At 51.2% G+C, this 21267-nt stretch overlaps 1 protein-coding gene across 1 annotated transcript in view; it reads right to left on the bottom strand.

The window, feature by feature from the left end:
- Positions 1 to 213: 213 nt before the first annotated feature.
- CABLES1 (Cdk5 and Abl enzyme substrate 1) overlaps positions 214 to 21267 on the bottom strand; it is a 103390-nt gene continuing 82336 nt past the window's right edge. The window contains exons 5-10 of the mRNA XM_012652090.1: positions 20890 to 20986; positions 19841 to 19997; positions 18710 to 18813; positions 5958 to 6064; positions 4379 to 4586; positions 214 to 1514 (exon numbers count right to left, since the gene is read on the bottom strand). Coding sequence (XP_012507544.1) covers positions 1374 to 1514; positions 4379 to 4586; positions 5958 to 6064; positions 18710 to 18813; positions 19841 to 19997; positions 20890 to 20986 — 814 coding nt within the window. The 3' untranslated portion in view covers positions 214 to 1373. The remainder of the gene's footprint in view (positions 1515 to 4378; positions 4587 to 5957; positions 6065 to 18709; positions 18814 to 19840; positions 19998 to 20889; positions 20987 to 21267) is intronic.

Here is a 21267-nt window from a genome sequence, read left to right as displayed (position 1 = left end):
TCGCCCCTTCTCCGGGTGCCGTCAGAAGCTCCAAATGTGTGGCCTCACTAGAATCCGTGTGTGCAGTCGGGGGTGGCGGACGGATCAGCAGTGGAAGGCAGAGGTGACTGGGGAGACACGCGTGTCTACGCATAACACATACAGATATATGTAAAACGACAAGAGTTTAATTCTCTTTTTACATGGCCACAGGCTCTCTTCGGTCAGGGGAACCCCAACTGGCACCTCCCTCTCTCACGGCTATGAGGTGACAGCCTGGTGACGTGCCTACCGCAAGTTGTCCCAGTGAGTCAGGACAAGTCACAATTAAAATCCTGCACTGACAGCCCTGGGTACGTGGGAATGATGAGCGCCGTCGCCTCTTCCGTTGGCTCAACCGCAGCGCGAACTGGAGTTTGTCTCAGCTGGCAAATGCCAAACACCAATCCCGTGTCTCATTTCTATTCTGGATTTTTATAAAATACTTTTCTATGTAGATATATGTAGCACGGCAAATGTGCTTAGTATGCACTCTAACATAGAGCACAGGGACACACTCCGTGGAGCGCCGCCCCAGCCGTCTCCACAGTGGGGAAAGTGCCAAGGTTGAACACGCGCACGCTTTGCGGCGGCAGACGGCACGAAGGTACAGGGCGCCACGCTCCGTGCCTTTCCACGGGGCTCATCCAACACTGAGAGCTCGTCTGTTTGTCCCCTTGGAGGTGACAGGAACAGTAGCCTTTTCTAAGAGCAGAGGATGTCAAACAGTCTGGTACGGAGAGAGTGATTCTTAGCCAGAAATCATCTAGAAAGAACTGCCAAAGGTCAGCCTGGCTCAGACCCCAGGCTGAGGTCCGCTCGGTAAAGGGTAGGCTTGGTTCTGGGGGTCGAGGGCGGAGGCAGTATCTCCCAGACACTGGCGCACTCACACACCCACGCGCCCCAGGGAAATTGCACTTCCAACGGCTGGTACAAAAATACATTGGCACACTCTTTGACACAGTGAGGGTGTCTCTTCCAAGCTCTCTCCCAACTTCTGCAGATTCTCTCCCACGTCTGCTCAAGCCCTTCACACTCCGAGAAGGAACAGGTCTAGAGAGAAGGCCCTGGGCCACATGCGAGGTTTGTGCGTGCCCGGGAGGAAGATGGGAGCGGGGGCAGCCACGAGTTCCCGACAGTGGAGAGCAGGAAGGGCCTCTGCTGTCAGCACGTCTCCTCTCCGCGGCCGGCCGGACCGAGGAGTCCCTAGAAGGTTTCCGGCACTGCTTCTCCGCAAAAACATGTTGAGAGGAAGAAAAGTCTGGTATTTTGAGTTCTACTTTTGCATTTCCAGTAGTAAGTGCTGCTCCACCAAGCTGGAAGGACACGGGCCTCGGGCCGCCGCGGGGTGGGTGCTAGGAGCTCTGCACCAGGCGTCTGTAGTGGGGCATGACCTCGTGCTCTGGCAAATGGAGGGCAAACTCCAAGGCCACTAACACCGGGAATTCAAAGGCAATCAGTTCTCGCCTGTTCAACCGGAACTTCTCTTCCAGTTTCTGCAACAAGAAGCAAACCCAAAGCAATGTTAGTGTTGAAATTCAAGTCCTATGCAACTTAACTTCTCTGTCCACTAGCCAGTGAGCGCTTCCGGGGAAACCCATCCCGGGCGAGCCTGTGCGTCCTGCCCTCGGTCCTGCTGGTGAGGGAACCGCACTTCCCCGAGTGCCTGCGGTCTGTCCGGAGCCTCACCCATGGCATATGACTTCATTCAATCCTCTCAATGATCTTACAGGGCTGATGCTACATTTATCTGTTTTTACAGATGAGAAAACAGGCTGCAACAGGTCACAGAACTTGTCCAGGGTCACATGGGCAGTAAATTGCAGCGCTGAGATTCAAACCTAACGGGGACTCAAACTTCACCTGCTAAAACTAAGTTATTCAGGCTAGGGTAGCCTAAAAATGGGGCAAACTACCTGTACTAACAACCACATGGTAAGTTCAGAAGGAGGTGAGCTGGTAACGGTCCTTATACATAAGGACCCGAGTCCTGGGGACATCACCCCACTTTCAGAGTGTCACACGGCTAAACAGGGGTAGTGCCCAGCGATGCTCTACCTGCCCACTAACGGCAGGGGCTGCTGGAGTGAGGAATGGAGAAGGACCACCAGGGTGAGGGTGGGCAGGGAAGGCCTCGTTTTGCTCAGGCACATTCTGCTTCGGCTTAAACTCAGCTTTTAGCTTAATAAAAAGTCTCACCAACCAAGTTAGTTGTTGACTACATTCAGATCATAACTGGGTGGGATCTGGCTTTGGGTTATGGCTATTGCAAATGGCTCATTAAACCATTACTGTTATATTCTGTGTTAATACTACCAGCTTTTGCTGTATGGTACATTACTCAACTATGACCAAACGTGTAATATCATTTATAACTTTAATATATTTGTTACATCTAAAGATACACTAGTTCAACAAGTATCTATATAAGCCTATCTTGGTACCCAATGATCACCTCCCTGTTCGTGTATTTACTGTACAAGCTATATGACTCCGTACCATTTCTTAATATCAATAAAGCACGACCCAAAGAATACTCCTTTTCACAGGGAGTGCTACACACTGTCCTTTCTGCTTTTTTGCCTTTGCCGCTAGAGACAGCTGGACAGTGAGACATATGGGGCACTGTATCAACCATGTCTTTTATTTTTGGTATTCAGATGATAAATATTAACAAAAATTATAAGTGATCTGGGGTTTTGTTGACCCTGGAGGGACTGCTCCTCCTAGGGTTAGCCAAATCCTCCACAGTGACCCATTTTCAAATGCAAACCACTCAATCCAGTGCTCATACCCCACCTCCTCTCTGGACTCTTGTACTCCAGGCCTCTACCCTGCCTAATCTCGCCCCAGGGCAGGTATCTTTTAGGGGCAGCTCCTATGCCCCAGAGCCCACTGAAATTATCCAAACTAGCCAATCCTAAGCCTGTGTACCCTGCCTTGCCCATTCCTTTCTGTGAAAACCACAACAAAGGCTGCGGGCACAGCTCTCCCCTCTCCCTCCTCACCAAGCCCAATGCCTCCCTGTGGGGCCCCCATGGCATGGCATGCCCCTTGTTAGAGACTGAATGTTCCCATCCCCTTAAAGTTCACGTGCTGGTGGCACATCCTCAATGTGATGGTGTTAGGAGGTGGGGCCTTTGGGAGTGATTAGGTTTAGATAAGGACCTGGGCATGGATGAAGGGATCAGTGTCTTTATCAGGAGAAACCAGAGAGCTTGTTCTCTCTCTCCCGAAAATTAAGGAAAGAGTAAGAAGACATCTGCAAGCCAGGAAAGGAAGCAACTTGTACCCTGACCTTGGACTTCCCCACCTTCAAAACTATGAATAAGAGAAATACATTTCTGTTGTTTAAGCTACCAAGTCTATGGTAATTTTTTTTGTTTTGTTTTTTGTTTTTTATTGAGACAGGGTCTCACTGTTGCCTGGGCTGGAGTGCAGTGGTGTCATTCATTACAGCTCACAGCAACCTCAAATTCCTGGGCTCAAGCGATGCTCCTGCCTCAGCCTCCTGAGTAGCCGGGATTACAAGCACACGCCACCAGGCCCAGATAAGTTTTATATTTTTTGTAGAGATGAGGTCTCACTATGTTGCTCAGGCTGGTCTTGAACTCCTGGTCTCACGCGATCCTCCTCTTTGGCCTCCCAAAGTGTTGGGATTACAGGTGTGAGCCACTGCACCCGGCCAGTCTATGGTATTTTGTTATGGCAGCACCAGCTAAGATACCCCTCTCCTCCTGAGAACTGTAACAAACTATTTTCTCAATGGCAACTGTCTCCTTCCTGATCTGTTGGCTTTACTGTACCTCAAATTTTCTATTAATACGCTGAGTTTTAAAATAGACGTTCACACATCCATCCAAGGAGATTGGTGGTTCCTTGCTTTGGTAGGGGCTCTGCTTTAAAGGAAAAGAGATACCAGCCTATCAAACCCACGCCCTTCCCCAAAGAGGAGACGATCAAGGCAGCAGGAAGCCAAGGTCTTGTTGAACCAACGTGTCCGATGCTGGATGCTCTGTGGGCCACGCTGCCCATGAGACCCCTTGAGGTTACCATGTCTTCTATGGCTGTGAGAGTGACTTTACCTCGAATGGTGTCTGCAAATGGATTTTTATGGGCAAACCCAACACTGGGGATTATTTGTCTTGTCAGAGTAGATCATCGCTTCTTGTAAGACAGCCTGAGATGGGCGTCTGATGTCCCTGCAGGAAGGACGGCTTCACAGCCCTCATCTCTGCTGCCCGCTAAGGACCAGAATCCTTCTGGCAGGGTCGCCGGCCGGGTCCTTCTGAGAGAAGAACCCTGGAGTGGGGTGTATGGAGTCTGCGCTCTCCCAGCCATCAGGGTACAGGCCACTTACGTCAATTAAATGCTTGACTTCGTGTTTTTTGAGGTCACTTCCAATTTTGGCTGCTAACAGCACACACGCGCCAGCACAAAGCTTCCGGTTCTGCTTGCTGAGCTTCCCCTTGAGGGCGAGCTTCTCAAAGTAGACAAAGGCCATGGCCACCGTGGGCTCCTCGAGGCCACAGTCCTCCTGAGCCAGCTTCCGCATCTCCCGTTTCAGACTAGAGAGACAGGGAGGAGGAAGAGTCTTGTTACAACTTAGAGTTCCAGGGGACCCAAGGGAAAGAGACTACTCCCTCTCGAAACCACTTTCTCCTTCTCACTCCCAGAGGGTGACGTGGACTAGGATCATATCCGAGAAGTGTGACAGTTACACTGTGTGTGGAGAGGAGACTTAGTTATCTGGGACTCTGGACTCTTCTCTGTTGGTCGAGTTGTACAGACCAACATGTTATTTTACTCTCACCCCTGACCCGGCAGTGCTGTGCTACTACCACTGCCAGGATGGTGACAGACAGGGGACAGGGACAGCAGCCTAGATCAGCAGAGTGACCAGCCCTGGCTCTAATGACCACGACAGAGGACACAGGAGGACCCCACTGAACACAGTGGATATCCCAGAGTCTCCTTGGAAACCAGGAGTGAAGCTGTCCAACACGAAGGAAGGACAATATCTGGGAAACTAAAATCATTCCAGAGAGATGACTAGAGAAACAAATGGGGCAGTTGGCCTGAGCCCGGCCAAGTACCTGTTACTTCATTAACTAGGGCAGAAAAGGGGTTAGGCTAAGAGCATAACTTAAATCAGCATCCTTAGGAATCCCCCTAGCAAAGGGACCAAGTGTGAATGCTTAATTTTTCTCTATTTTTTTGATTCTTTGGTTTGGAACATGCCAGAATCAAATCAGTTATTAGGAGACACACTCATGTAAATGTTGACATATATTCCAATATCACACTCGGGTGTATCTAGCTTCCATTACTACACATGCATATATACACACGTGTGTGCATGTGTGTACTGCATGTTTGCCAGTCGTCTTGACTATTGGCCGGCAGACGTGGGTCACCACATGGTGAATCCATCCAGCTACAGGGAAATACGGGCCTGGCTTTGCTTTGGCTGCTGTGGTGATGGCTAAAGACGGGGTTTGGCTGGCGGTCACCTCTGGGCGCATAACTTCGGGCAGAGTCATCTCACACCCTGCGATACCAACTCTTTTCTCTTCTGCTTGGCCTACATTTGAGAAAGTAGAGATCTGAGTGCTGCCCATCCTCTCTGAGTTTTCCATGATGGGCATCTTATGCAACCAGTGAGCTGCAGACAGCATGAAGTGATTCTTTCACTAAAGAACCCTCCCCCTAGATCTCTGTCAAGTGGGGGTCCGGGGCTTGGCCTTCTGTCCCGCTCCCCCAGCCCTCCCCGCCACACCGAGGCACAAGTCAGTCAGCACCGGGGAGTCTCTTTTTGCTGAATATGATACTGCTTCAATGACTAGAACAACAGGAAGAACCATCGAGCAAATCACACGTTTAACGTGTGCTAGAAGAGGGATCTGGAGGGAAAGTTCAAGGGGTGGTGACTCTGGTACCTCCTAATTTTGCTGAGTGTTAACTTAATGTGAGGAAACTTCTCCTTGAAGGTCTCGTTCATGTCCTTCTTGAGATCCGAGGGCTTCACGTAGTCTATCACTGTGGTCTGCAACAGAGGGGGCGACATGGGTCACTCCTTAAAATCAGGGTCGTGTGTAATAATTATGTGTCAGCTACAGCCAATTTACAACTCCCCAAACCTTCAAGCCATGGGGAAAGTCAGATTAAAGCTGCAACAAGGGCTGAACCCAGGAGCCTGAAGGAAGCAGTGGCCTCTTGGAAGTAGGTGGAAAACAAGTCGCCACCATTAGCAGCATGAGGCAACATCTAGGAAAACCGTAGACCGTCAGAAGTCGGTGCCTGGTATGGGGGTGGGGCGGAGGGTGACCTTGCTCCAGTTCCTGTGTCTCAGACTGTTGCTCACACAGCACAGGGTTTAAGGGCATGGGATTCAGACTTGCACAAATCCAGGTTCGATCCACACTGGACCATTCACTAGTCACCTGGCTTTGGGAGACTTACTCAATCACTGCAAATTTCGAGTTCCACCTCTGTAAACAAAACCAGTAACAGTGCCTACTTCACATGGCTATTTTGAGAACTACACAAGAAGTGCTCTGGATGGGGCTTGGCAGGGCATACGGCAAGTGCTCAATAAAAGTTAGCTACGTTTTTTGTAAATTTATGTTTTAAATTGTGGTAAAATACATGTAACAGAAAATTTACCTTTTTTTAAATTAAAAAAAGTTTTTTTTAGAGACAGGGTCTCCTATGTTTCCCAGGCTGCAGTACAGTGGCTATTCACAGGCATGATCATAGCTCACTGTAGCCTCTAACTCCTGGGCTCAAGCGATCCTCCTGCCTCAGCCTCCTGAGTAGCTGGGACTGCAGGTGCACATACCACGCCTAGCTCTTAAAATTTGCAAATCTACTATTTCAATTATTTTTAGGTACGTAGTTTAGTGGCAGTAAGTACATTCACACTGTTGCACAATCATCACCACCATCCATCCACAGATTTTTTTTCTCTTCCCAAACTGAAACTCTGTGCCCACTCAGTGCCCACTAAACAGTAACTCCCATTCCCTCCTCGCAGCCCCTGGCAACCACCACTCCACCTTCTGTCTCTATAAATTTGCCTCATAAGTGAAATCACATATTGGACTTTTTGTTACAGGTTTATTTCACTTAGCATGATGCCTTCAGGGTTCATCCACGTTGCATCACGTGTCAGAATTTCCTTTCTCTTTAAGGCTGAATAACATTCCCTTCCACGTATATAATGGTAGCTATTATTAATGATCCCTTGGAACTTGAATTCCTTCCTCCTCATTTCAAATTCTATCCATCCTTAAAGACTGGCTGCTCGGAGCCCTTTCTGAATACTCTGGTCTTCCTTGCTCCTCTGTGCCCTGCATTAACTCTGAACTAAACAGTTAGTCTCATCCCTCCACAAGAGTACGCTGGCCAAGGCAGGGTCCCTTCTGGCTGGCCACAAGCAATAATCAAAGCCCAGGAAAGAAGACACTACAGATTGTGATCCGAAGGTCTGTTCTCACGGATGGCCCACTGCCAGCCAAACACATCAAAGGTTTCCTTAATGGCTCTAAGAAAACTTGGTGGCTTTCTCTGAACATCTCCATCTATAGGACACAGGATTTTACAGCAGACACGTGGAATGCCTCTGGTGTCCGTTAACAATAAAGACCAGCAAACAGCCAGCACATCCCAATTCAAAGTGACCTCAGTGTCACCTTCTCTGCTCCCCCGGTGAGCAAAGGCAAACTGCGGCAGTATTGACTCGAACAATTCCACCAACTTGCTCAGGGTTTTGTGACGCTTGGCTGGAAGACGACTCCACTGGAGTCTTCCTCCTTGGATACATGGTCTCTCTGGTCCAATCGGGAAGGTCTCCCTGAGCTGGTCCAGGCTGTGCTCATTCTGGTACCTGCCAGGGATGTGCCCTGTGCAGAGCAGGGAAGTGGCAGCCCAGCCATGTGGGACCACAGCATCTGGACACGTGCGCCCAGGTGTGTGCGGTGCTACTCTCACCGCCGAGGTCCAGCAGGTTGCCACACCTTGTGGCAACCCTCAAACGTAGTCCTGTTTCCCTTTCTACTTTTAAGAGCTGCTCTATTTCATCTCGAACTAATGTCTCCTCTGGGTTGAACAGGATGTACGATTTTTCACTTAGGAAACAGGCAGTAGAATGGGGACCACCTCGAACATGCTCACCTCCAGCTGGGCCCACCAGCCAACCCTTCTGTTTCCTAAATACCCAGCGCCACCCTCTCTCTCTTCTCAACCCCCCTCCCCCACCAACCCAGGCACCCTGAACCCCAGACACAGGGCCGCCTGCTCTTCCTCGGGGCCGAAAGCCACGACGTTTGCAATGATGTTAGCAGGCCTAAGTGAAAAAGTCGCCTGTCTGCCTTTGTTGGGGGCCTGAAGTCCTGTGAGCCCCAAGCAAGGAGATCCTGCTGTTTAACGGTCATCTGGATTTTCAGACCGGGCTCTGCTGGAGTGCTGGGCGGGGCGGGGCACAGGTGGGCCCGTCCCCCCTCCCCACAGCAACAGCAGCAGCTCCGTTCGGTCGGTCTCCTATGTAGACACGTGCAACACTTCTCTTCAAAGAAGGCTCCCGCTGCCAAAAAAGAAGTTTGCAAATGCATCCCACCACCCCATCTCTCAGGGAAAGAGAGAGAGGCTCAGAAAGGTGACCAGGCTCACCCTGGACCTCAGCGAGCCGTGGGCAGGGCCAGTGGCCAGGCTGCTCCACCTGTGGCCACTCGGGCCACACGGAGAAAGTCACTTGACCTCCCTGAGTGTCACCTTCCCGTTCTCAGAACAGAGATGAGGATATCTGATGGGCGGCTTCCTAGGTTTATCTTGACGATCAAAGCAAGAACAGAACATACCTAAGAGACGCTGGAAATTTCATAGCACAAAGCGGGAGACGGCAGGAGGTCTGGGCTTCGCTCCAGCCCCACTGAGTCACAGTCCCTGTGGGTGGGGCCCTGGTGGCTGCACCAAGATGAGTTTCCCAGGCGATTTCTATGTGCTGAAGTCCAAGGACTTGCAGATCTGATCCTCCCCGCCTGGCCAACGCCCATTCCTGGTTCCGGCTGTAGCGCCATTTCCGCAGGCTCATCCTCTCAACCCCACGGGGCTCAGGCCGCCCTCCTGGGACTCATCTTCACCACACGCTATGGTTTGAATATCCAGCCTCCTTCTGGGACACCCGCTGTGCTACAGAGGCTGGAAAGCTAAGGGTGACGATGCCCCAACGCCTTTTCAGCGAGGACTCCAGGTTCAATTCCAGCTCTTCCTGCTGTCGGGTGCTCTGGCACGGGAAGGCAGAATTGAACTAGGGGCTGCAGTTCTGTTGTTCCTGCTGCCAAGAGGGGTTGGGGAAGGAGTCCTCGAGTCCAGTCACTAGCTTCCGGGTGTAGACCACAGCAAGGCAGCACGGATCTGGAGCCAGCAGAAGGGTCCCTAGGGGACTGTGGTGGTCTCTGCGAGTCTGACCTTTCTGTCAAGTCTCAGAGATAGCCGCTGCGTGGACCAGAACCCCAGCTCCATCCTCACTGGACTGGCAGCCTCTCTGGCCTCAAGGGGGTGTGGCACAGGGAGAGAGAAGTCTAGAAAAAGGGCTCCAACAGAAGGTCCAGGGTGCACACAGGTCAGCTGGGACCTGCATCCCAGGGTGGCTGCTCTGGGAGACCCAAGGGCACCTGGGGAGAGAGGCTGTGACCTTGGGCTGCTGCAGACTTCCACTTCCCGAACCGAGGCAGGCGCCCAATAGCACGGTCACTCTAGTCTCACATCTGTGTCGGGGTGAGGAAGGTTAGCTTTTGGGTCAAATGCCTCCAAGACTCAAGACCTGAGAGGAAGGTAAACGTTGCTCGCTGCTTGGCAGTGAGTGCCCGAGGCTGGTGGAGCACAGGAAAGCAACCATGTTAGCCCCTGTGGCTGCTGTGACAACTACCACAGATTGCGGGCTTGTGCAACAGAAACCTATTGTCTCACAGCCCTGGAGGCTGGAAGTCTGAGATCAAGGTGTTGGCAGGTCTGTTCTCGCTCTAAAGCTCTGGATGGAATCCTCTGGTGCTCCCTCCTGGCTTCTGGTAGTTGTAGGTGTCCTGGGCTGGGATGAGTCACTCTAGTCTCTGCCTCCACCTTTGCGCGTTCTCTGTGTGTCTGTCTTCACTCAGCATCTGTGTCCTCCTGTGAGGTGCCTACTCCAGTATGACCTCATCTTACCTCGTTTACGACTGCAATGACCCTAGTTCCAAATCAGGTCACATTCTGAGGTACTGGAGGTTGGGACTTCAACACCTCTTTTTCAGGGGCACAGTTCGGCCCACAGCAGTGGCTTATTCCTAATGGTGCCACTGTGCAGGCTGGCTGGGCACTGACCCCAGCTGTAGCCTTCAGGCTGCACGCAGAGCTCTCCGGCCTGCGGACAGCTGAGGGGCGACCTCCAAAGTGACAGTCTGCTCCCAGACCTGTGCTCAGAAGAGGCCCTGCACACTCGCAGCATCTTGAGGCCACCGCTCTGCACCATCCTGCATGGGCCAGACTCTGAGGACTGCATGGGTCACCCTGAGCCCAGGGCCACCCCCTCCAGGTGGGTTCCAAAGGCGTGACAGTCATTATGTCCTCTTGGTTCCAGGTCCCTCTGAGCAACACTCTTTGGAGTGTGTGGCAGGCTATGATTCCTCATCATGTCCTGTCTTGAGGGAATCTTATGACCCTCAGAGCCCGGACCTCCTAGCCACACCAAGAGACGGCCCTCCTCTCTTCAGTGACAGGGTGAGTCACAGAGGCAGTGCTAGGAGACTGAGCTGCAGGTGTGGGGTTACAGTGCTCCCCCTCTGTCCCCACTGCTCGTTCTCTCTGGCTTGGGAGAGAATAAATTAAAGGTGAGGCCAGTGCTTTGTCTGAGCTCACCTACTAGTCTGACTGTATGGGTTATAAAAACGAGCAATGCCGGGGGTTTGCCAGTGCATGTTACTGTAAATCAAAGTGCTAATTAAACAGGCTGCGGCTCCTTTTTGGTCTGGGACAGTCTGAATGACCACTGTTTTCATGGCCACCTAATTCCAGGCCCTGGGGTTCGCCAGGGCTGGGCTGTGGCACTTGTGTTTCTGCAGAGGTGGTCATTCCACTCTTGGAAGGTTGCTTACACATGCTTTCTCGCAGCTGCGTGGCAGCAGGGAAGCCGTGTGTGCACAGCTGCATGAGGGGAGAGGGGAAGATCAGCTGGAAGGAGGAGACCACCCAAAACACATTCTGTCCAGAGAGACATATTTCAGAAAGTTCGGCTGCCCCACCAGAGTCGGGAAGCAAAGTTAGGAAGGCCCAGCGTGGGGCAGACACCAGGAGTCCCTTCTGATATAACAGGAAAAGATAAGCCCACAACTTGCTTATCTAGCTAAAAGAGTCTACCACATCTACCGCAGAGACACTGGGACACCCTTTGCATTTTATAAAAACAAAGGCTTGACTTGAGAGAGAGGCCTCCATGGAACTGAACTGGGGTCCCACCCTGGCCCATGGCACCAGCTACGATGCTGTGAAGGCCTCCCGGGTAGGGAGGGGGTGTCACGGGAGAGAGTGGGGGTGCGTGTGCCCCAAGAACGATCCTGGAGAGCAGGGAGGGCCTCAGAGCTGATGGGTTGCTGGTCTGATTCCAACAGAAGCAACGGAAAAGATGCTTTCACTCGAGGGCCTGGTAAAGCCCTAGCCGCCTTCATGTCCTACTCTCCTGCCTTCCAAATCTCCCTAGGAATTCCTATGAGCCAAACAGATGTGAGCTTGCTGTAGATTCAGCTACTGTTTTCCTCTGACCCGTGGGCAGGAACATTCCAAGGGAACTGGTTCCAGCCCAACCCAGCCCTAGTGAAACCTGCACCCCAGGAGCTAGCTGCGACACCTGGGGCAGGTGTGCAGTCTCTCCAAGCCTTGGTTCCGTGCCACGTCTGAGAAAAGAGGGAGGGACACACGGCAATGACCTGGACAGCTCCTTCCAGCGCCAACACCACTGGAAAACCAGGGCTCTCCTGCTTTGGCTGCATTTGGAGCTCAGCTGGGCACTGGGAAAGATGTTCGTGCTTGTTAAGGTAATTAAGCAGCACAGCAGTCCTCGACTAAATCCATCTAACCACCAACAGATGGGCATTTCAGCTGTTCTATGCATTTAATCCTTTCCCTAAGCGGAAAGTAAATCACAGGAAACTATGGAAATGAGGGGGCAGCCTGTGCAGCCCGGGGCTGCATTTGTTGCTATTTCTACCCATCGAATTCCAAAGACGTAATCCTGGATTGACTCTGCATCCCTTCCTGTTAGGACAGTAACTCTTCAGTTTCCCTCGCTGAAATGAAATGGTTTGCAAGGGGACAGAAACACATGAAAAGCTGTCTGTGCTTCAGGTTTACCCTGCCACATGGATTTACCCGGTGGTGCAAAGTACGTTCAGGGTCAGATATTTGTCAAATTTTTATCCAGTGCTATAGAACTTCTAGAGTAGTGTCTCCCCCAGCCTTGAGATGACACCGGGTGGATGTGGCTCCAGGTTCACACACACCCAGAAAGTACTTGGATGCACTTTTTTTTCTTTGAGACAGAGTCTCACTCTGTTGTCTGCGGTAGAGTGCCGTGGCGTCAGCCTAGCTCACAGCAACCTCACAATCCTGGGCTCAAGCAATCCTCCTGCCTCAGCCTCCCAAGTAGCTGGGCCTACAGGCATGCGCCACCGTGCCCGGCTAATTTTTTCTCTATATATTTTTTAGTTGTCCGGCTAATTTCTTTCTATTTTTTTAGTAGAGACAGGGTCTCACTCTTGCTCAGGCTGCTCTTGAACTCCTGAGCTCAAACAATCCACCTGCCTCGGCCTCCCAGAGTGTTAGGATTACAGGCATGAGCCACCGCACCCGGCCGTGGATGCACTTTTAAACGCAAGTTTCTTAAACCGTGGCCACAGAGCATGAGCTAAACCGTGCACGGAATGCCACATTCCAAATCATGAAGTGATTCCCAAAAGTCCAAGACCAATACGTAGAAAGAGAGCACATGCTGCAACATCTTGGATAAAATGTCAAGGGAGAGAATTTCACATTTCAGTTTACATTATTTTTACAAGCAAAAAATGATTTAAAAAAACACCTTAACACTATTCAATATATGTTACAACATGGATGTACCTTCAAAATACTATGCTAAGTTTAAAAAGCCAGACACAAAAGACCCTATGTGGTATGATTCCCCGATATGAAACATGCAGAATAGGCAAATGCATAGAGAGACAGAAAGCATGCTGCCTAGGGCTTAGGCAGCACGGGGTTAAGGTGACAGCTGGAGGGTCTGGGGGCTGCGTTTGGGATGATGATGTTCTGACACTGATTGTGGCAATGGCCGCATAACTTTGTGAATATACTAAAAACCACTGAATTGTAAAAGAGGCTTTAAAGAGGTGAACTGTATGGTATGTGAATTATATCTGATACTGCTGTAAGGAAAAAAAACAAAAAACAAACCCACACCTTCCCCTGCCACCCAGCACAGTAAGGCACTGAAGGCATTTCATTTTAGCACCGACACCGACAGCCGGCAGGCCTCACGGACCGGCTCCTTCGCTACTGTCCAGGCCTGTGCACTGAGGGAGCCCTTCCGGTTCTCAGGGAGGTGCCCAACAGTGTGCTTCTGTAAGGGGACATTGCTTTTCTCAAAGAGAGCCCCTCCCTGTCAGACACCTTGAAACCTGAGGGCCTTAGAAGGGGCCTTGTGAAGGAGGGGCTGGAGCTCAATCTGCTGTAGCTTCCCAAGCAACCCACCCTGCAGACGGGCAAACACGTGCCTACGCCATCACCGCAACTTTTAATGAAAAAAAAAATACATATATATATATATATATATATATAAATATTTGGGGGGAACAGAGTCCAATCCACCTCCCACACGAAGGTTGAATTCATCTTCCTTTGGTTGAGTCAGTTATTTCCCACTGCTCAGCATCTCACACTGTACTGAAAGATTAAGTTCCAAGATACGGTCCCACAAGCTGGGGAGATTCGAGGGTGGAGGGAAGGCTTTCTGAGTACTTAGGTTTTGATATTAAGTAAATAAAAGAATAGACACTTTATCGTGGCTATCAATCCGAGAGAAGTTCTCTTGGGATTTATATACCTAGAGGTGTCACAGGTTTTCCTTCTGATGTCAAAGCCGTGTGAGGGACTTCTTCCTCAGAAAGAACAAGGACCCAGAAATCCATTCACTTAACGTTAATTTTGTCGGCATCATCTCAGCTTTCTCACTTACTTTCCCCTCTTAATTGCTTTCCACACCCATAAAGGGAGGGAAAAAAACACCACTACCAACCTGACTGCCAGGTTCCAGTGATAAATAACCACTCTCTCGTGAAACTTTAATTATACGCCAAGCGGTGCAGAGTGCCGGAAGCGCCCGCCCTCCCTCGCGGCACCGAGACGCACCTCCATTTCGCTAATGCCCTGCAAGAACCTGCACGCAGCCAGCTTTCACGTTCTGTGGTCGCCTTCTAGAAACTTGAAGACCAAACCACAGGGGCAGCTGCAATTTGGTTTGCACACCTGCCTCGGGAATTTTTTTTTTAGTTCAAAATCTCACCTTTGCCCTTTCGGTGGATAAAAGGGGGAGTGACACATATGGATTAAAGATAAAAAATGCAAATTCGGATGTGAGGCCAATATGGAAAGGGTGCCCGGAGCACTCTGTAAATGACAGGCTTCACCTCTGGAACCTTGTAACTTTAAAGCGTGTCCTGTGGCAACGAGTGGCCTTTTTCTATTACACTTAGAACAAACAGCAATGAAAATATACATCTAACTACACCCTGGCTGGTTAATGTCACCTACACTATGACTCAGAAATCCCGCTCCTAGGTATTTACCGAAGAGAAATGAAAATATATGCCCACAAAAAGACGTGTACAAGTGTTCACAGCAGCAGCAGTATTCATAACATCCCTGCACTGCAAACATCGCGAATGTCTACCAGCAAGGGAAGGGATAAACTGTAGCACATCAACACCACACAGCAATTAAAAAAAACCAAACTACTGACACGCTTAACGGGGGGCAATCTCACAGATAATAAGTTGTATGAAAGAAAATGGAACAAAGAAAAAAAATACCTACCAGATGATCCCATGCACATCAAGTTCCAGAATAGGTGACACTAATTTAGGAGGTGACAGAAGTCGGAACAGTTGTCTGTGGGGAGGGGATGGAAGGAGTGGGGTGCACAGGGGGAACTTTCTGCGGGGATAGAAACGCTATCTGGATCAGAGTGGTGGTTACAAATTCATGGACCTGTACATTTCAAACAGGTGCTTTTGAGTGAACATAAGTTACTCCTTATATAGCTGCAGCAGAATTCGATGGGGGAAAGGATTAGCTCCTCGCTGCAAGGGTCGCTTGGTTCTGGAGAGGCCACATGGACATCTCAGGGCCTGAAATTCCACAGAAACAGGACATCTCAAAAGACTGGACAGCACTCCCAGGGGGCTCAGACCGGCACCTCCGATGCCTGGCCTACTTGGACTGCTCTGGGGGCCCCAGGGCCTGTGCCCAATATTTAGGGAGGTGGGCGGGGCAGGCCTGGCTCCGTCCCCAGTCACCAAGCAGACGTGGCAGCAGGAAGCCCAGGACAGAGTGCGCAGGGCCAGGCTTCACAGGCCTGCCGTCCACCTGCCGGGAGTGCCCTGCCACCCGTGAGCAAAGGGGCTGACCTAATGGAGGACCTTCAACAACCTGGCTCAAATAACCCTGTAGTGCAGCAACTTAGGAGTCAGCGGCCTATTTCAGGTGCAGCTCCCTGAACCTGGGGCCGATTTAGTGGGGAGGAAGGTTTGTCAGGGTTGTTCTGTGGGCTTGATCTGTGTGTGTGTGTGTGTGTGTATAGAGGGACAGGCAGGGACTTTTACTGTTAGAAATACCGATTTTACACAAAACCTACCTCTTTCACACTTCAGGGTCTTCCCACACGGGCTCTCCCTTCTCCCTCCTAAATCCTGGTGCGGCTGCTGCTTCTCATGCTCGGTGCCGTTCTCCGGGGCAGCCTTCCTTGAGGCCCACCCACTGGCCACCTCCGACCCTCCCCGTCGGTCATCTCCTACCCCTTTTCCAAGACGGTTCGTCCTCACCCCCCTCCCCACTACGGTGATTTGTCTACTTGTTTACTGCCTGACTTCTCCACTTCCTCCAAGGTGGAGGAGAACAGGTCTGCGGCTGATTCGGTCTCCACTGGATAAGGAAGCACCTCGCCAGGCACAGGGTAGGGCCTCAATCAATACTTGTTGAATGGGCCAGTTCCATACCTGTTGCCCAACACACAAACATAAAGCAAACAAACAAACACAACCCCTTGCCCCACTCTTTCTCCTACACGTTCAATGCAAATGCATGAGGAACAGCCCCGCAATCCATGCCTGCTGCCAGGAAGTAAATCTCTGGGGAGCTGGGTGAGGCCCCCTGCGACACACAACGCTCTGTCCATAACTTAGATGAAAATGGTGAAAAGTGGATTTTCCACATTTTATCAAAATACCAACATCTGTGGCCAGAATAGGAGACGTAGGTCTCATGGAGCTGACCAGGAAAATGCAGCTCATGAGCAATTTTATTCTCTGAAACACGAACTATTACAGGAAATACAGGCTGCAGAGCCAGTGCGGTGAAATGAAAAACGATCCACTTGGGAACACGAAATGAGGAGGGTAGGACATATGTGCTGACTTGGCAAGTCTTCTAGCACACCGTCCAAGGCGGAAGAGTTATTTGTGTGCACGTGCGCCTGCATGCACACATATATCGCAGCCTGAAACCTCAAAGCTCCCGATGAAATCACTTAAAGGAAAAAAAAAAAATCAGATCTGGCACCAGCCTGACACTAGGCCTATAAAAGGGGAGGTCGACGGTATGACCAGGCATGACACGTCTGCAGGGGGTGTCCCCTGCCAAACCCCAATGCCAATCAGAAATAGCGCACCTTCTCATTCTCTTGCTTACCTGGGAATTTGTGAAACTGTTGGCCTGAAGAATCATTTTCACATCCTACCCTCAGGCTGGCAGTTCTGCCGTTGCCTGCTAAGGGGTGTGGGACTCAGAGACTACCAGGCAAAGGAAAAAGAGCCCTGAGCCAGGGGTTCTAGCCCGGGTGCCCCATTTCCTGTCTGTTAACTGTGAGAGACAGGACTCGGACTCCCTGAGCCACAGTTTCCTGCCCAAGTTACGTGATAAATCAAACGAACTTTAATAAATAAAGCAGCGAACCATATCAAGAATCTTTATTCTTATACAAGTGACAGCCTTTCAGTTGCTCCCTCCCTAATATGAGCGCAATGACTCTGGTCATGTATTGACCACCTATTATGTGCCAGCCTCTGGGGAAGAGGAATAAGCCCTGGGTTTTCCTGAACAGGTCACAGAGTGGGAAGAATGGTTTTGCTTTGTGTTAGGAGCTGGCGGGCGCTGTGGGAGAGGGAGGGGTGGGGCAACGTTAAACTGCCTTTGAGTGGAACGCATTCTCCAGTGACCGACTCCAGTGCACTCCGACTCCAGGTGGCGTATTAGAACGAGCTCTGAACCACATGCTGGATCACAAGAGGGTATGTGCTGGAAGTAACTGGCAAGGGCCCGAGTTCTGCCTGGAGTTTCTCTGACAAACAGCTGAGAATGCTGAGCTGACTGCAGGTCTGGCTGCCCCCTTAGCACGTGGGGATGGTGCCCACCCTAGCTACTGCAGATGCGAGAGCCCAGAAGAGAGAAAGGACTCTCTGGCTCACTCCTGAAAGCCGCACAGTCTGGGAGCATGAGGGAGGGAACCAGGGGAGGAAGTGCTCAGCTGTGCCACCCCGTGTCACCCCCGGGGCCTGGCTTGTGGGCCAGGATGCAGAAGGCAGTGGGGACGTGCTGGGTTAGAGCTCTCCCACCCGACGCTGGGCATGGCAGGCCGGGTCGATCCGTTTCCCATGAAAGCCTGGCTCTCCCCTCCTCCCACAGCAGCTGGGGCTCTGCTTGCCTCCGAGTCAGGGCAAGTCAGCCCAAAGACCCCAGCAGGCCCCTCTGGTGTTTGGAGAAACAGCAGCCCTCAGCGGTGGGAAACGGTGGTCAGCCAAAGCAGAAACCAAAATTGCACACAGGGAAAAACAGGAAGAGTCCGAGGGGGAAAAAAAAAAAAAAGCCAGCAGAGAAAGGTTTTGCATTTAACACCCACAGTGTCCTACTTTCACTTTCCCAGAGATAATTCTATCATCCCCAGGCTGGTGCCAAATGTTTGCTCAGAATGCACACGGAGGCCTACACCATTGAGGAGCTCCAGACAGAGCTGGACTTGAACTCAGCACTCCCAGGGATGGGCCTGGTCCTCCCGCAGTGGGGTCTGTGGACGCATAAGCTCAGACCTGCCCCCTCAGAGGTGAGGGTCCTCCCCAACCTCAGCTGATGACTTTAGACACCCGCAACCCAGGCTTCGCCAGTGCCCAGAAAGTGGTGTTCACAGGCCGGGTGACCAGCAGGGTTCTGGACACTAGGCAGGTGCCAGGCCTTCCGTGGAAGCACCCACACTGGGAGCTCCTCCGGAAGGTCCCCCAGGCACAGCAGTCTTTGCACCGGCCCCCAGCCTGTCTGTCAATGCAAGCGAGCCAGCTCCAAGCCACGCCGGGACAGATGAAGGGGCAGGCAAGACAGCCAGCCACCCGAAGCTACTCACCATGTATGAAGGAAAGATCAGAACGCGTTTGTGCTTCCCGCACGGCCACTGGGGGTCATCCAAGAGATTTGGGTCATAGTCCATAAAGTCTCCCAGGTCACTACCTGAAGATCACAGGTAAAATGATAATTAGGGGCCCTGGACCCTCCAAAGCAGAGGCAGCTGGGAGGACGCCAAGTGGAGTTAGGAAGAGAAGGGCTGGCTTCAGGGCTCTAGCTCAGCATCACCTTGCTCGCTGACCGTTGGTAGTCACCTCTGCATGCTGGTGACATGTATTGCCCCTTCAAAAGGGTTCGCCAAGTGCTTAACTTTCTGACATTTTTTCCCTTTTCAGAGAATTACATATTATTCTCCCTGACCCAGGAGAGCACAAAACTTCACAGAGCATGCAAGATGCAGAGAGCATTTGCAGATTATATTACAGAATGTGGCCCCAAAGAGGCTCATTTTCTAAACCCACAGATCAAATGAGTAGACTCAAGTCGTGCCGTCTGAGAAGCATGATTTGTGCGGTACGAACGCTTCCAGGCAAGCTATTGTGTCTGTATGAACATAAATCACAGCAGCCACCAATGCACACAGCTGTAAATGACCAGAGGTGGCCAGAACATTAGGACAGGACTTCAGAACTCAGCACTTGGGCAGATATAGAGATCTTCACATTCACCTTGAATTTCTCTGAGAGGAGAATGAGGACGGCTTCATCAACAGTTTTCTCCCTTGTATCAATTCTTACAAGGGTTTGCACAGGTGAAAGTAGAAGCACGTGAGTCTTCCCCCAGCCACCAACTTGGCTCACCCACTCTGATAATCACAAAGGAAACTTTCACACCTGATCCTGCACTTCAGGGCCCGAATATTTCAACGACGACAACAACAACAGCCAAAAGACAAACTTGAGCACTATGAAAATGCAGGACAGAACCAGGTCACAGTGTGGAAGCTCAGGCAGTCGGCGACTGAGGCTTCGAATCAGAGACAGCTCACCTGTGGCCTGAGCCTGCACGGCCTGACACCAGGCTTTCCTAAAAGTCACATCACCTGCGGGCACCTGTCCTCCAGTCTGCACCACGCTGTAAGCTGAAGCACCTCCTGCCATGAGCTCCCTGGACCTGGCGGGGCCGAGGTTACCTGTGTCGAGGCTCCCCTGGGTGCTGCTCGCCCGGCCCGTGGAGAGGCTGCGGTGGCTCAGGTTACGGAACTGGGAGAAGGAGGAGGTGGAGTCTATGGTATTTCTCCGGGCTCCGAAGGCATTTGTGGGTAACAGAAATTGGGTATAGGAAACAGTCTAAAAGGTGAAGACAAAACAGGCCAGTGATTATTCCCAGGCAATGCCAGGTCTGCATTCTGATTAAGCTACAGCTGCCACCCCGAGTTCAGGTCCACGTTCTCACATTGCCATTTTAAAATCCAATGAAATCTAAAAAATGAAATTTGTTTTGGCACTCATGTGTGCCAACACCTCACCAGAACTGACTTTAGGTTATGCATAGTTTTAATTTATGCCACTTGGTCTGACTATTCCTGATACATGGCAGAAATATGAACGTATTTGACAAAGCACTTCGCACACACCCTACCCTGAGCTCAAGGATGATGGTTGGGGTGCAGAGGAACCAGCTGCTCTGGGAGCAGTAGGGGAAGTGTTGTTCACTATCCCGGGACAGTTTCCCTAAGAAGCACCTGCGCTGCTGCCATAAACAAGTTTTGGAAGGGTTTATGAAGGCTACCTGGACTCAGCACAAAAAGGTCAAGTTCATCTTTCAACCTTTCACTCCTGAGACACCAAACCCAAAGCTCACTGCATGTGGATGAAAGTAATGGGACAGTCCTGCTGCTTGGCGGTCATTGTGTAAGGCTGAGGGACTCTTAGCTTCTCAGGACCACAGGAACCTAAAACACTTTCTAGTAGCCGGAGTGTTGCTTGCTGACATCACGAGTTAGTGGATGTTCACACCGTCCATCACTCCCTCCTGGAGCACGCATGTGAGCTCATGAGATGGTCGTAGGTACGGCATATTCAGTTGTAAACAGCACTGGCAGAGAAAAACACGTGCTCTGGGAAATCCCACCACGCTGCTACTGGGTCACTGGCTTGGTGGATTTCCACCCCACGTTGGGGCAGGCTGGCGTCACGTGCCTAGGGAACCTGCCCCAGAATGGAAGCCAGGTGGCCTTACCTTCCCGTCAGCACCCAGCTCCACACCTTCCAGACCAATGATCTCTTTCAAGCTCACGGCACCAGCTGACTGTCTCCCTCCATCCAACTTCAAATCCCTAGGAGGACAAGCCAGAGGAAAAAATGCTTTTGTGTGCACCCCAAAAAGCCACAATGATGCTTACTGCACAAGACACTGACAAAAATGACCAAGTGGCCCTGGTGGATGGGACAACCCTTTGTCCCTCCTTGAGGGCCTGCCAGGGGTGCGCTGTGGGCAGTTCTACCTTGTCATCTGCTGTTACATAAACGAAATCCAACTGAACAGAAAGCCTGAAGATGAAGCCTATGGTTTACAGATATCCCCCCCTAGAGATGCCAGTAAGAAGCCAGGGACAGT

This window comes from Propithecus coquereli, unplaced genomic scaffold (assembly GCF_000956105.1).
Source record: "Propithecus coquereli isolate 6110/MARCELLA unplaced genomic scaffold, Pcoq_1.0 Scaffold38, whole genome shotgun sequence".
NCBI lineage: Eukaryota > Metazoa > Chordata > Mammalia > Primates > Indriidae > Propithecus > Propithecus coquereli.
The sequence above is the reverse complement of the archived record's forward strand: the minus strand, read 5'-3'. Positions and strand labels throughout refer to the sequence as shown.